The following is a 14,147-nucleotide window of genomic DNA, read 5'->3' as shown; positions in this document are numbered from 1 at the left end:
ATAACCTGTCATCCTCGTCAGTGCCAGATTTATGGTGGTGGAAGCACACATGGGTGGTGGAGACCCTTTCTGCCATGAACGATAAAGTAAAGCAGTGGTTTTCTACATTTTTCACTGATGGCACCCTAAACTCTTATATCTTATTCTGTGGCACCCCTGTTCCATTTTCTCTTTGTATCGTTACCTTAAGAACATTGCAGGCTCCATGAGTTAAATTATTGGATAAAATACATAATTTCTGGAGCATTTTTGTGGGTTTTTATTTCCACCAATGAACAGGATCGCATCCGAAAAAATAAATGCTACCTCAACATTAATACCTTCACATCAACAACAACAACGCCACGATCGCTTTGGGGAAACAAGTTGTTCGATGCCTGACGCCCATCTATACTATCTACAGTACACTAATAAGTGTAAATGTGTCTCCTTCCATAACTCCAAAACCATAAAACCGAGCAGCCTGATACTTTGCATGCATTCTAAGAATACTCGAAGTTCCTTGACTTTGCAAGAAGTCATGGACTTAGGGTGGCCGGTTCATGATTCCAGCACCCACAAGCTCATCGCTGGACTTGGTATTCCAACGCTGGCGGTGTGGCAAAGGAGATTGACCATGTCCTCGTTGAAGGTCGCTGGAGGATGATCCAGAACTGCAGGGTCTACCGGAGTGCTCAGTTCCTCAATGCTGACCACCGGCTTGTTGTAGCAACTCTAAAGCTGCACCTTAAATCCTGGAGAATGGTACCATCCCAGCCTAGGCTGGATGTTGGCAAGCTCAAGGATGAGAGGGCAGCTGAGGAGTTTGCGAACAGGTTGAGTGGAGATTTGAGGAGCCTGGGTGCTTTGGGAGGTCCTGAAGAGTTGTGGAGTGCCTTCAAGACCACCGTCCTTGATGTTGCCGGTGGATGTCTTGGAACTCACTGTCGGGCAAAGAAGAATTTTGTCTCTCAAGGGACACTGGATGCCATTGACCAGAGTCGCAGGGCCAGGCTGAATGGCAGAGCTGAGCTGTTCAGGGTGCTGAGGCGTAAAACTGTACGTGTGCTGGGGGTGGACAAGGAGGCCTATGTGCGAGGAATCTGTGAGGGGGTAGAGCATCACCTGTGGTCAATGGATTCTCCTCCTGCTTACAGGGGAATTTGCACATTGCGTTCATTCAAGCCCATTCCATGGTGTACTGCAGTTGGAGCAGAGGGTAGTAGGCTCTTGACAGAGGAGTCCGAAGTGAAGGCCCGCTGGGCCGGTTATTTTGAGATGATGTACCAGGCTGATCCACCAGTTGTCGAGTTGGACATCAGGGCTGTTACAATCCCTGTTGCTGACCCTCCAATCAACTGTGGTCCACCTTCACTTGTGGAAAAACAGGCTGCGGTGAACCGGTTGAAATGGGTAAAGCTCCAGGGATCTGTGGCATCCATGCTGAACTTCTCAAGGCTGGTGGAAATGCTGCACTCGTGTCGTTGCATGGAGTTTTGTGCTCTGCCTGGAACACAGGAATCATCCCAAATGACTGGAAGAGAGGCCTTGTTGTCTCTCTCTGGAAATGGAAGAGTAATCGCCAAGACTGCAACAACTACCGAGGGGTGACGCTGCTCTCAGTGCCAGGCAAGGTCTTTGCTCGGATAATTCTTGATGGGGTTCGCCACCATCTGCTTGAGCACCAGCGTCCAGAGCAGTCAGGCTTTACACCAAAGAGGTCAACGATTGACTGTATACTTGCCCTTCGTGTCCTCACCGAACGCAGATGAGAGTTTCGCAGGGGCTGCTTGCAGCCTATGTTGATCACTGCAAAGCGTTCGATTCAGTGAATCGGGATGTCCTCTGGAGGATTCTTCGTATTCGTGAGGTGCCACCAAAACTGATCGATCTGATGTCTGAACTCTTCTCTGGTACTGAGAGTGCTATGAGATGTGGTGGTACCATCTCTGACTTATTTCCAGTTCTTATGGAATTTGTCAGGGGTGTGTTCTGGCCCCCAAACTTTTCAGCACTTGTATGGACTGGATTCTTGGGAGGATGTCGGAGAGATCAAGCTGAGGTGCATCGTTTGGGAATGTCAAGATCTCTGACCTTGATTTCGCAGATGATGCAGTCATCTTTGCGGAGACTTTAGATATCCTTTTGGGGGCCCTCGAGGTGTTGAATGGGGAGTCGGAGTTGCTGGGATTACGGGTTTCCTTGTTCACAACTAAGATCCAGGGTTTCAATGACATATTGGATGCCGCTGTCCTGTCTGTACCTCTGTGTGGTGAGGATGTTGAGGTCGTGGAGAGATTCACTTACCTTGGCAGTTATATTCATGTCTCTGGCGGCTGTGAGTCAGAGGTCAATCGACGTCTGGGTCAGGCCTGGGGAGTCATGGATTCACTGGATAATGGGGTGTGGCGCTGCCGGTACCTGTGCGGGAGGACGAAAGTCCGAGTCTTCAAGTCCTTGGTGCTTCCAGTCTTGCTCTATGGATGCGAGACTTGGACTCTGATCAAGGATCTGAGACGGAGACTTAATTCCTTTGGTACCAGGTCTCTTTGGAGAATACTTGGCTATCGCGAGTTGGACTTTGTGTCCAACGAGCAGTTGCTGAGAGAGACTCAAATGAGATTTGTTACCTGCATAGTGCATCGTCTGTGAGCATCAGCTGCGGCTGTATGGACATGTGGCTCATTTTCCTGACGCTCATCCTGCTCACCAGATTCTCTCCGTGAGGGAGTCTCGTGGGTGGAGGAGGCCAATGGGCCGACGACGTGCCTCATGGTTGCAGCAGGGTGATCGGCATCTCAAGGAGATGGGGATGGGCTAGACATCTGCCTGGGGGATGGCCAGACGGAGGCCCCTGGAGGGAGGCCCCTGGAGTACTGGCGAAAAGTGGAGGTAGCGACGCGCTGCTCTGGCACATGCTCCCATACCTGACCTCCTGACTGTTATTGCGTAAAACTTGAAGCAAAATACCTGTTTAATAAGCCTGCCATCTCACTTTCATCACTAACCACTCTCCCACTACAATTCCTCAATGGGCCCACATTCATCCTAACCTGTTCTTCTCCCCTGATATATTTAAAGAAAGCCTTGCTCTTATGTTTAATATTCTTCGCCATGTCCTTCTCATACTCTTTTGGCTTGTTGAGTTATTTTCTTAAATTGCCTCTGTTTACTCCGATAGTGATATAAATCTAACTCCAGTCCTGTTATTTTAAACCTAATAAATGCCTTCTGTTTCTTCTTAATATTGTTCCTCATCTCACTACTCAACCACCCTGGTATCTTTCTACTTCTCGTTTTACACCTCATTGGAATGTACTTACTCTGCACTCTACACATTTCGTCCTTTAAGGTTTCCCATTTCTCTGATACTGATTGTCCTGTTGTTAGAGTCTTCCAATCTACACCACCCAATTCTCTCCTCATACTCTCAAAGTTTGCCTTCCTGAAATATAATCGCCTCACCTGACTATCCTGAACTCTAACCCTTAACAGAATCTTTGCACACACAATGTTATGGTCACTTGCTCCTGAATGCTCCACTACCTCCATCTGCTCTACCATATTGGGATTGTAACTTCAAAGGAGGTCTCACACTGCACTCCCCTCGTGGGCTTATCTACAAACTGGGATGAAAAGCATTCCTGGACTAAATCTAGGAAATCCTCATCGACTCTGTCCTTTCCCTGTTGCTGAACTCAATCTATTCCTGGCAAGTTAAAATCCCCCATAATCAATACTCTTCCCTTACCCAATACCATTTTGAATTCTTCATGTACTCCTGCTTCCTCCTCTTCCTTCACACCCAGAGCCATAGAAAAGCATCCTCCCAGGATCTCACTGTTTCTACAATCTCTACCCAAACAGAATCCTCAACATTTATTCCTTCCTTAATGTCACCCCTTTCTATTGATGCAATGCTGTCCTTTACCCAGATCGCTACTCCTCCTCCTATTCTCTCCTTCCTATCACACCGATACACCTTGTCGCCTTCTAATCCTGTCCTCCAGTTACTCTCCTCCTTAAACTATGTCTCACTTACTCAAACTATATCGTACTCCTAAGCTCTTCCATCTTGTTATTTGAACTCCTGGCATTGGTATTGAATATGTTTAACTCTTCCCGTCCTAAAATTCTATTTTCTTACCTGGCCTTACTCATCACAATTACATCATCAGTTCCTTTCTTATTGCTTCCCCACCCTCCACTGACCTAAAAAAGCCTGAATTCCTTCCTCGATTCCCACTGCTTCATAAATGTAAAACCTTCCTACCTACACCATTCGTCCAGCGATTGGTTGACATCTTTCACTGTGCTCATAATTTCTATATCATAATTTCTCTGTCAATTTCTATATCAGTCAGATCATATAATGCATGAAATGACCCCAAACTCCTAATTTGAAAACTATAGCACTTACAAAAGCAATGCACACAGAGATTTCTTGTTATGATGAACACACATTTGATTAAAAAAAAACTTTATCGTAAATAAATCTTTGCGGCCTATTCCAGGTCAAAGCATGGTTGAGCAGGCCAAAAAAACATGGTGGCTTCAGACCACGGTGAGGTTACCCAGGAGACGCCTTTAGACCCCCAAAGAGTGAGGTGACCGAGGATGCACCTGATAAAGGATATAATTAAATAAGGCCGTTAATTAGTCTTCAAAAGGGGAGTTTTATTTAACACATCCAATTTTCACCTTTGCACTTCCTTGGAGTTCCCTTAGTATGATTGCAAAGTTTCAGGCTGCTAGGTTTTATGGTTTTGGTGTTATGGAGGAGACACACACACACACACACACACACACACTGACACACATTGCCATTTATTAGTATATATATATATATATATATATATATATATATATATATATATATATATATATATATATATATATATATATATATATATATATATATATATATATATATATATATATATATATATATATATATATATATATATATATATGTATATATATATGGTGGGGCAATATATTGGATATGTGTATATATTATATATATATATATATATATATATATATATATATATATATATATATATATATATATATATATATGCAAAATCTACACATCCCAATTGTAGTGTGCGGTTGGGTGCTTTGTCCTTGCCAACGACTTGCATACTTGCATCCTTGTGTTTTTTTTTAGATGCATTTTAAATTTGTGTTCACTTGGAATCTGCTCCACAAGCAGTTGCGTTTCATTGCTTTTTGAGTTTTGACATGATGGTCATTCAGTACTGTTATCAAGTGTAACCTTATCAAAGTCTCTCTATCACCAAACCATATTTAGGGGACATACATTATTCCGCTGCTTCACTCTGTACATCGAGATGCCAAACAGTGGTCCACTCCATACGAATTCAACCCGTCACACTTCCTGGATGAGAATGGAGGCTTTGTAAAACGTGACGCTTTCATGGCATTCTCAGCAGGTACTTATTTTGTATTTGTACAAGAATTGTGAAAAAATTCCTCCATAATTGCAAGATTTGCCAAACTAAAATGACAAAAGAATGGTGATAATTGTTTTTATTCCATTGTTGTTTGTTGCTCAGGGTGTCATAAATCACGTTGCCCTCTAGCTATACTAATGAAAGGGTGTGTGTGTGTGGTCGATTGGTATCTACATATACGGGTTTCAGAATCTGGAATGGAGTCCAATTTGCCGCTTAACTCGGTCACTTGGCTTCCTGACCAGGGAACGCGCCCTCGGCGATGCCCCTATCTTATCTTGCTTAGATCTTAAGTAATGCGGCCGAGCATTTACCACTGGTGCACGCCGACTATGACAGGTTAATTTGTTTGAGAATCAAAGCATGACACAGCCAATCGAAGCCAGAGATACTGATGACTGGAATAACCAATGGGGGCTCAGATTACAATTGACGTCATAACTGATTAACCAATCAGTGTCGATCTTACATGGACAAGCTTATATATGCACGCTCTCTCTCACTTCCTGGTTTTCTTGCTGCGATTCAACCTCGAGAAGTCCAGCATGAAAAGCTTTGGTTAATATGTCGTGTTTGTTTTCTTGTATGTTAAATTTTGTACAATTCATTTTTCTTCCTCCTGTTTTTAGGACGAAGAGCATGTTTGGGTGAGAGCCTCGCCCGCACGGAACTATTCATCTTCTTCACAGGACTTCTTCAACAGTTCACTTTCAAGGCTCCCAATGGCACACCACTCCCAGACATGACACCACAGATGGGGACCATTTCATCTCCGAAACCTTATGCGCTCTGTGCTTTGAAGCGCTAATGGAGTTATGAAATCAATGTGTTTATACATCTAATGAATAAAATTCATAAATACAAAAATACTTTTAAGACATTATGTTGCTCAATGTTTTTTTTATCTCCATACCTCTCTGAATGGCACCAAGATGCAACAACCAATTTTAAAAGCTTCCATAGCTGAAAATTTATACCTTGAAAGGTTAATATTCCAGTTCAGGGTGCTGACACAGCAGCCCACAATCAAAATGGGAATTTTGATCTTGGCCAGCATCCTGATACACAATGGCTGACTTTTTTCAAAAAGGTATTGTTTTTAAAAAATTACAGTTCACCATCTTGCTCGAAATCAAACCCAGACCACATAGTTCAAAGATGATTACTTTCCCTCTGTGGAAGAAAAATAATTATATTTATGTGCTCTCAATTATAATTGTTGCTGGTGCTTTATAAAATTTAATTTTTATGCTATAAGTCGAATTGGCTGTCAGTTATGTTTCCTTTTACCTAAGAGTCTTTTGACCTAAATGTTGATAAAAAGGAATGTCTTGCTATGGAACAAAGTGACCTGGTTGATAACACTGCAACTTTTGCTTTGATTCTTTCACCTAGTGAACACGTATTGCAGTTGTAGTTCTTTTGCCTAATGCTTATCAGCCACCTCCACTCCCACAAAAGCATGCATATATATATATATATATATATATATATATATATATATATATATATATATATATATATATATATATATATATATATATATATATATATATATATATATATATATATATATATATATATATATATATATATATATGCCAGGAAACGTAATCTTAGCTTAGTGCAAATCATTGGGGATGTTTACCATCTCAGTGGTTTGGACTCTGTGGTACCATGTTAAAATAAAGGTGCTCTGATGAAATGTACTCTCGTTGTGCACAGTGTATTAATTGAAGTTTTACATTGAGTAACGGATTTACATCGAGTCGGTTAACAACAAAATTCCACAGCACCTCTGAGTTGTCCTATAAACACAATTATGATATATTCCTCCAAGCCAATAAAATTGCACTATTTTGCTTTTCTTGGAGAATTCAGAAACCAGAGAAATGATGTTGGAGCTGATTTTCACTGTCTGGGTGGACATGCATGATGTAATCTTCCTCATACAGTTGTATTTTCCATGTTTTCACCTTAGTTTTTTTGCAACAAAACACTGATAATTTATCCAACTCGAACTACTGCCAAGGTGGGATTTACAAACAAAGAAGTTAACTTTAAGCAGAAAATACCAAATTTAGTGATACGAGAAGATATAAACGTGGTTGGCAATGGCAGGTCGTATAGGATGCATCGCTTACCGTCCTGCACGTCGGTTCCCATTGGGTCTACCACAGGCACAGGCAGGTTGATGCTGAGTGCAGTGCATGACAGCTCACATCACTCCAGCAAACCCTTGCGGCTCTCTTACTTACTGTTGATGATTTTTGTTTTTCTGACTCAATCCAGTGCCTGTGGGCGGGTTTGAAAAAACCGGCCATGGCAGCATATCCATACACACATGCGCAATGTGCCACATTTGTGGGGTTCCACAAATGCCACATTGGGCAAATCACGAGCAAGACTTTGGTGGGGATGGAGAGGGTTATAATCATAAATAGGAGTGGGTTGGGAGATGGGTACACAGTTCTGCAGCTATAAAATGATGGACAGATTACATGCGCATCAAAACAAAGGCCTCTCAAGGTGAAGCCTACATACCAGCAAAATACTCAAGTCGCAGTGGTTGTCGTTACATTCATACACCGCCTGAGCCCTTATAACCTTTCCCAAGCATGTGACAATATTATACTGAGCGTGAAATGGTTTGGATTGGTGAATGGATGAGGGAGATTTTTTTGTATGTTTTACTTTGTATATTTTGTCTATGCTATTAAATTTCTTTGTTTTATTCAGCAGATTAAAATAGTCATAAAAACGATCCATGTTTACTTTTACACCAAAATTTTTTTTATACAGGTCCACATGGTAATCTTTTATTTTGGGGTCTTCCATCTTGGCTGTTTTCGTGAAACAGTTAAACAACTAAATGCATGTCGCGTTTCAATATTATTACGGTGGGGTGGACTTCTCAAATCCTCCACCCGAACAATCAACAATTTAGCGATGGACCCTCGAAAGAAACCATACGCCATCTGCTGGGAAAGCCGGACAGATCTTTGCTTCAGTTTTTGGTGTGGAAAATTCAAATGAGAATCTATCACGGCGATAGGTTCTCCGTTTGTTAGGAAAGGGGCCGCGTGAACCGTGTGTGTGTGTGTGTGTGTGTGTGTGTGTGTGTGTGTGTGTGTGTGTGTGTGTGTGTGTGTGTGTGTGTGTTCGTGCGTGTGCATGTCTCCTCCATAACTCCAAAACCATGAAACCTAGCAGCCTGAAACTTTGCATGCATACGAAGGGAACTCAAAGGAGGTGCACGAGTGAAAATTGGGTGTTTGGGTTAATTAAAACATCCCTTTTGAAGATATTGGCCTCATTTAACTGTATCCTTTAGCAGGCGAATGCTTGGCTGCCTCGCTCTCTGGGGTCTTAAGGCGTATCCTAGGTTACCTCGCTGGCGTGTTCGCTATGTTTTTTTAGCCTGCTCAACCATGTCTTGGTTTGGAACAGGCTGCAATGATTTCTTAACGATAAAGTTTTTTTTTTCACTTTTCTCACTCATCTATCTATAATTCCAGCAATGTGTGTGTGTGTGTGTGTGTGTGTGTGTGTGTGTGTGTGTGTGTGTGTGTGTGTGTGTGTGTGTGTGTGTGTGTGTGTGTGTGTGTGTGTGTGACCACTGTTTCTCGACAACCACTGGTCCGATCTAATTGAAACTTGCCAGGTATATTATTGGGGACCTGAGGATGTGCCTTTTCAAGGTTTAATATTAATCGGACAAGTGGTTCCCAAGTTATGGCTATTTATTTACCAAACCAATGACAAGACACGTTGTTGCGTGGGCGATGGGGGAAGGGAAGCTCAGCCGCGTTCCCCATTACAGGTTACAACGTTACGGGCTTCCGGAGAGTAATGACTTCATGTATTCTAATAATTTCTCCATTTCTTATGTGCATTTATAGATGAACACAATGCCCCAAGTTATGATCGTTTTCATATAAGACGGTGCATAAATTTCGGTAACATCAGAGTGAGCTGGTGTGCTCCGAACTCGGAAGTAAATTTTTTTTCCTTGTGACGACATTGCGAAAAGGCAAAATACGTTGGCGCTAACTGAATAATTGGCCATTAAAACTAAATTGTGAATAATCGTAACTGCGATATGCGAACTTCCGGGCAACGCACGTACGGGCACGCGAGAGCGAAGAAACGGCCTGTGAGGTTGTTGTTTCTTGCTCGCGGTTTGAATATGTATTTATTATTATTATTATTATTATATATATTTTTTACGGGCACGCACTAGTATTATCAAATTCCTGTTCATCAAAGCTACGAATCGCTGCATACATTGCAATGCTGATAAACGCCCGGAGACACCAGCGTTTGTGGCTTCAGTTCATTTCCGCATATGCCATAAACTCGAGAATATCTTAAACTTAGTCGAATTGCAAAATTTTAAGCTCCAGAATTGAACTTAGCAGCAGTTCCAACTGCTAAAAAATAAAAGCGTTAATTTGTCCAATTCTGACTTATTTAACATTTTGGGCATCTCTGGGTGTGTGTGTGTGTGTGTGTGTGTGTGTGTGTGTGTGTGTGTGTGTGTGTGTGTGTGTGTGTGTGTGTGTGTGTGTGTGTGTGTGTGTGTGTGTGTGTGTGTGTGTGTGTGTGTGTGTGTGTGTGTGTGTGTGTGTGTGTGTGGTTAATATTGTTACGGATTTGGAAGCCTCTTCCACACAGACAGCCAGAGTCCCCGCAGTTCAGTTATTTCGATAAGTTTGTGTTTATAGTTAGAATCCCTCCCTTGTGTCTAATGGGAATTTCGTGTGTGCGCTGCAGGTTTATTTTTTTAGTCAGGGTTTTTTTTACAACAACAACGGCAACGTCGCCTCGCTCCACCGATGCCATAACGCACATGTTTCTGGCTGCGGACGTGGGTTGGATCCCTCGCTCCAGAGCCGACTCCGCCCACAAGGGCAAGGGCACGCCCTTCATCCAATCAGGAGGCTCGTCACCTCAGATCGGGACTCCACCCAGAAGGGTGGGAGTTGCCCCACCTACCGTGGGCCTGTCCAATGAGGGACGGCCAGCAAATCACGTGATGCAACCGTCCAATCAGGAGGCGAGTGGCCAGGGAAGAAATCACTCCCACCTCACGAGAGGAACGAAGAATGGTCGGGGCGATGATTCTGTCTGGGTCTGCCTCGCCTGATGTCGTCTGATCCGTGGAAGCTTTTTCAGCCTTGATCGCCTGTCGCCTCATTGTCTCTCGCCTCATCCGCCTTCTTGCTGGCTGGCATCAGTTGCTCTATCCCTCGTCCCAGGTGCTTGGTGCTGCGTTGAGGCGGTGGGTTCGAGTCCCGCCGAGCCGATTCGACCAAACCGCACGAGGCGGACAGGTGCAGGTGCAGACTCTTGCCCTCAGCTCGCCTTCTCTCCCGAGCTAAAGGGCCAAATAAAGGCCGCGGCCACCATTTCTATTGGGTGTGTGCATGTGTGTCTGTGGGCCCAGTCTCTAAGTCACAACTGTTTACGTGCCTTGTGCATTACTTGCATTCCTTCTTGATAGTCGGTTTAACTCTGCTCTTTTTGTGCTCCCCTGCCCCATTATAAATAAACCCCAATTGTTCAATGTACCAGCTCGTTGTCTGTCACTTTCTTTCATTGGTTTAGCACGGTGTGTATTGGGAATTAGGGAGGCCGTCGTGTTGTAATTGTTCATTTGAACCGACGGATCTTGGTAATCCCCGCTCGGTTTACGCCCGGTTCGGGCTCGGTAAATGGCGCGTTCCGCCCGAGGTCCGTCGAGGGTGTGACCTCCCCGGTAATTTGACGACGTGGGTACTTCGGTATATTGAAATTTGGCTATTAACCCTACCCCACGCTGTCAGAGAATTGGCGAGCACGGTCCTTAAGTGACCCATGACCTTCGGAGTTGTCCAAAGGTTACGACCTGCAATTCCGGATGTTCGGTGGGAGACGGCTCTACTGCTCCACCTGGCGGCCGTTCCTCGCCACTGACCCCCGGCCCACAACAATATTACTTTGGTGATTGCTAATCGCTTGCCAAGCCAGCTGTTCCTTATTAACCATTTAATTGGAGTGCTTGCCTGAGTGCTTAAGCCACTTGCCGAGTGCCCTGCAGTCTATAGAGTTACAGCTCGTGTCCTGATTAGGATGTACAGTCAGCAGTTGCTGCAAGGTAGAGTACACGGAATTCTAAATTGGTTATTTTATATGACTCGGTGTGCTTTACAAAGGTTATATGGTTTCTCTTTGTGAGTTTCAAAGCAAAATATTGTTATGGATTACAGAATCCGATCCGATGAATACATCCACACATCCAGGTCCTCAGATAGTTATTTCCATAAATGCATGTCCAGGATAGACCCATCCCCATGTCTGGTGGGATTCTAAATGTGATGCGTTGAGAAGGGTAAAGAATAGATCCCCTCTCTTATGGGAAGCTTTTTCTCTTTATTGCAGACACATTCATGCACGCGAGATACCTGTTTCTTTCACAGACGCTGAGACCTGCTCTTTTCCATCGACGTTCAAGCCCCGTTCCACAGCTCTATGGACGCTGGCTGGCTTTTTTTCATGTTGGGCTGAACAGTGAGGTAATAATTGTTGTTGACAGTTTTATGAGTGCTTCACGTTTGTGCTCCGTAATTCTGATAAATGGCTGCTTTTTGCTCGCCCAGCACCACAGACATGGCCTCGTAAGCGAGGAATAAGCATGGGACTTTCTGGTTGTCACGGTAACGGTGCACAAGTGGGGCGGGGTGGATTTTGGCGGGAGTCTGTGCTGCCGAGACAGGCAACCTATAAAAACAAGAGGTCCGTTCTTGGCGTGAGTGGTGTTCGGTGCGTGCGTGGGTCAGTCGACAATGAGTGAGGCACGGGTGAGTCGACAACGAGTCAGTTTGTCAGTCAGTTGGTGTCAGCTCATCAGTGCCAGTCAGACAGCTGCTTCATCATTTTCAGTCAGACCGTTGCGTGAGCCGTGCCAGTCAGGCGGACGCTTTATCATTTCCAGTCAGATGGTCGCTTCATCGTTCCAGTCAGACGGTCACCCTTGGTGTATCTGTTTCTTGGGGCTGATGTCGACTGGCATTCAAGCCTGTTGGCGAGTGGGTGCACGGCAAGGCTGGGTGCTGGCGACCAATAAGGCACTCTCACACATTTCAGGATGTTTTTATTTGACGGACGACTTCTCTTTAGTGAGCGAGACGATTCTTCTTCCCCCCCCCCCCCCCGAATGATCGGCTGGGTACCTTTGTCTGTGTTTAGTTGTTAAGCAAGTCAATCCCCGATGAGCATCTGCTCTTTTTCTTTTTCTATCATTTTGATTGATTTTGCCTGATTAATTATTTATTTGCTTGCGATCATTTTGATGGGTTCGGAATTTATTTATTTTTACCTCATGGAAATAAAAATTATTTTTGTTTATTTATTTTCTTATTAATAAATTGCTTTGTTGACGTTCCAACCTGTCCGTGCTTGTCCTTCCCTTCCATTGATCCAGCATTGTCCGAACCTAGATAGACTGGGAGGTAATTACCGCAGACTTGACCAATAATAGTCGGCACACACCAGCGGTTAAACGCTCGGCCGCCCTAATTAAGATCTAATCAAGATAAGATTGGTGCTTTGCCGAGGGTGCGCTCCCCTTTCAGGTAACCACGTGACCTCTAGTTAAATGGAATAATTAGACGGCGGACACTGGAACTCGTGGTTAACTGGGTGGTGTTCGTGGTTCTAAAGCAACCCACCGTACCACAACGTTAATTGCGAGCGGTGGCCCCAGGTCTGGCTCTTCCGATGACAAACGGGGATTAATCCCCTGGGTAATAAACTGGTGTCTTCGTACCCGTAGCCATAACAATATATTTGATAACACCGGATTTCCGAGCCACAAAGATTAATGTCAATGCACATCTCCCTGAAACGTCAATAATGCAACGTTTTTTTTAATTTATTTAAATTTGTTCATTGAAAACCCCCCAAAACAAGTATTAGAGCTACTCAAGGTTTTTGGGTTGTATACAGTATGTGCTGTAGTAGGTAATTACCTTGATTACACACAGCCGATTCCCAAAAAATAGCCAATATTGGCCAAACACTAATTATATATATATATATATATATATATATATATATATATATATATATATATTGTGTGTGTATGTTGTTTATGAAGCATAACATATTCTATCTGCTAACTTCCCTACCCACACCTCTCTCTCTCTCTCTTTGTCCCATCCTTTCTCTACCCCCTCCCAATACAGTGCAGCAGCCCACTCCCACACCTCTCTCTCCCCTCCCCCTCTCTCTCTATCTCTGGATATATTTGGATGGTGGTTATGTCCGAGCGGTATTTGTCGACAGACAGTGTTTGTCTCCGGACGTGTCTTGGCAGTGTTTGTCTCCAGGTGGTATTTGTATTTGATGTAATTTTGATGTCAGGTCAGGCCAGATCAGATTTGTAACGTGCTACATGTATCATGTAAACCTGTACTAACCTGTTCCAGGGCCGGGTTGTCGGTGACTAAACCGTCTCCCCCACCAGGTTTCCTGGTGAGGAGGGTGTATGATATGGACACCCAGCAGGATTAAAAAAAAACCTGTCAAAGGGTGGAGGAGCTCTTTGTGAGCCAATGGCCATCCATATCTAGTGCCCAACTGTGTCTGCGGATGTCCTCCTGCAGTTGGGTTACTTCTTATTCGGAGGTTGGTGGCAGGATTTGC

The 14,147-nt window shown here is 43.9% G+C and overlaps 1 protein-coding gene across 2 annotated transcripts in view; it reads left to right on the top strand.

The window, feature by feature from the left end:
• LOC147021162 (cytochrome P450 2F2-like) overlaps nt 1-6,788 on the top strand; it is a 53,957-nt gene extending 47,169 nt beyond the window's left edge. For both annotated transcript variants that reach the window (XM_085891006.1, XM_085891007.1), the window contains 2 exons: nt 5,297-5,438; nt 6,089-6,788. In XM_085891006.1, the coding sequence (XP_085747132.1) occupies nt 5,297-5,438; nt 6,089-6,267 (321 nt within the window). In that variant the 3' untranslated portion in view covers nt 6,268-6,788. The remainder of the gene's footprint in view (nt 1-5,296; nt 5,439-6,088) is intronic.
• Nucleotides 6,789-14,147: the final 7,359 nt, after the last annotated feature.

Source organism: Eptatretus burgeri, chromosome 8 (genome assembly GCF_056783735.1).
Source record: "Eptatretus burgeri isolate ZD-2024b chromosome 8, Ebu_testis_v1, whole genome shotgun sequence".
In the NCBI taxonomy this organism is placed as follows: Eukaryota; Metazoa; Chordata; class Myxini; order Myxiniformes; family Myxinidae; genus Eptatretus; species Eptatretus burgeri.
Note: the sequence above shows the minus strand (reverse complement) of the source record. Positions and strands in the feature narration are given on the sequence as shown.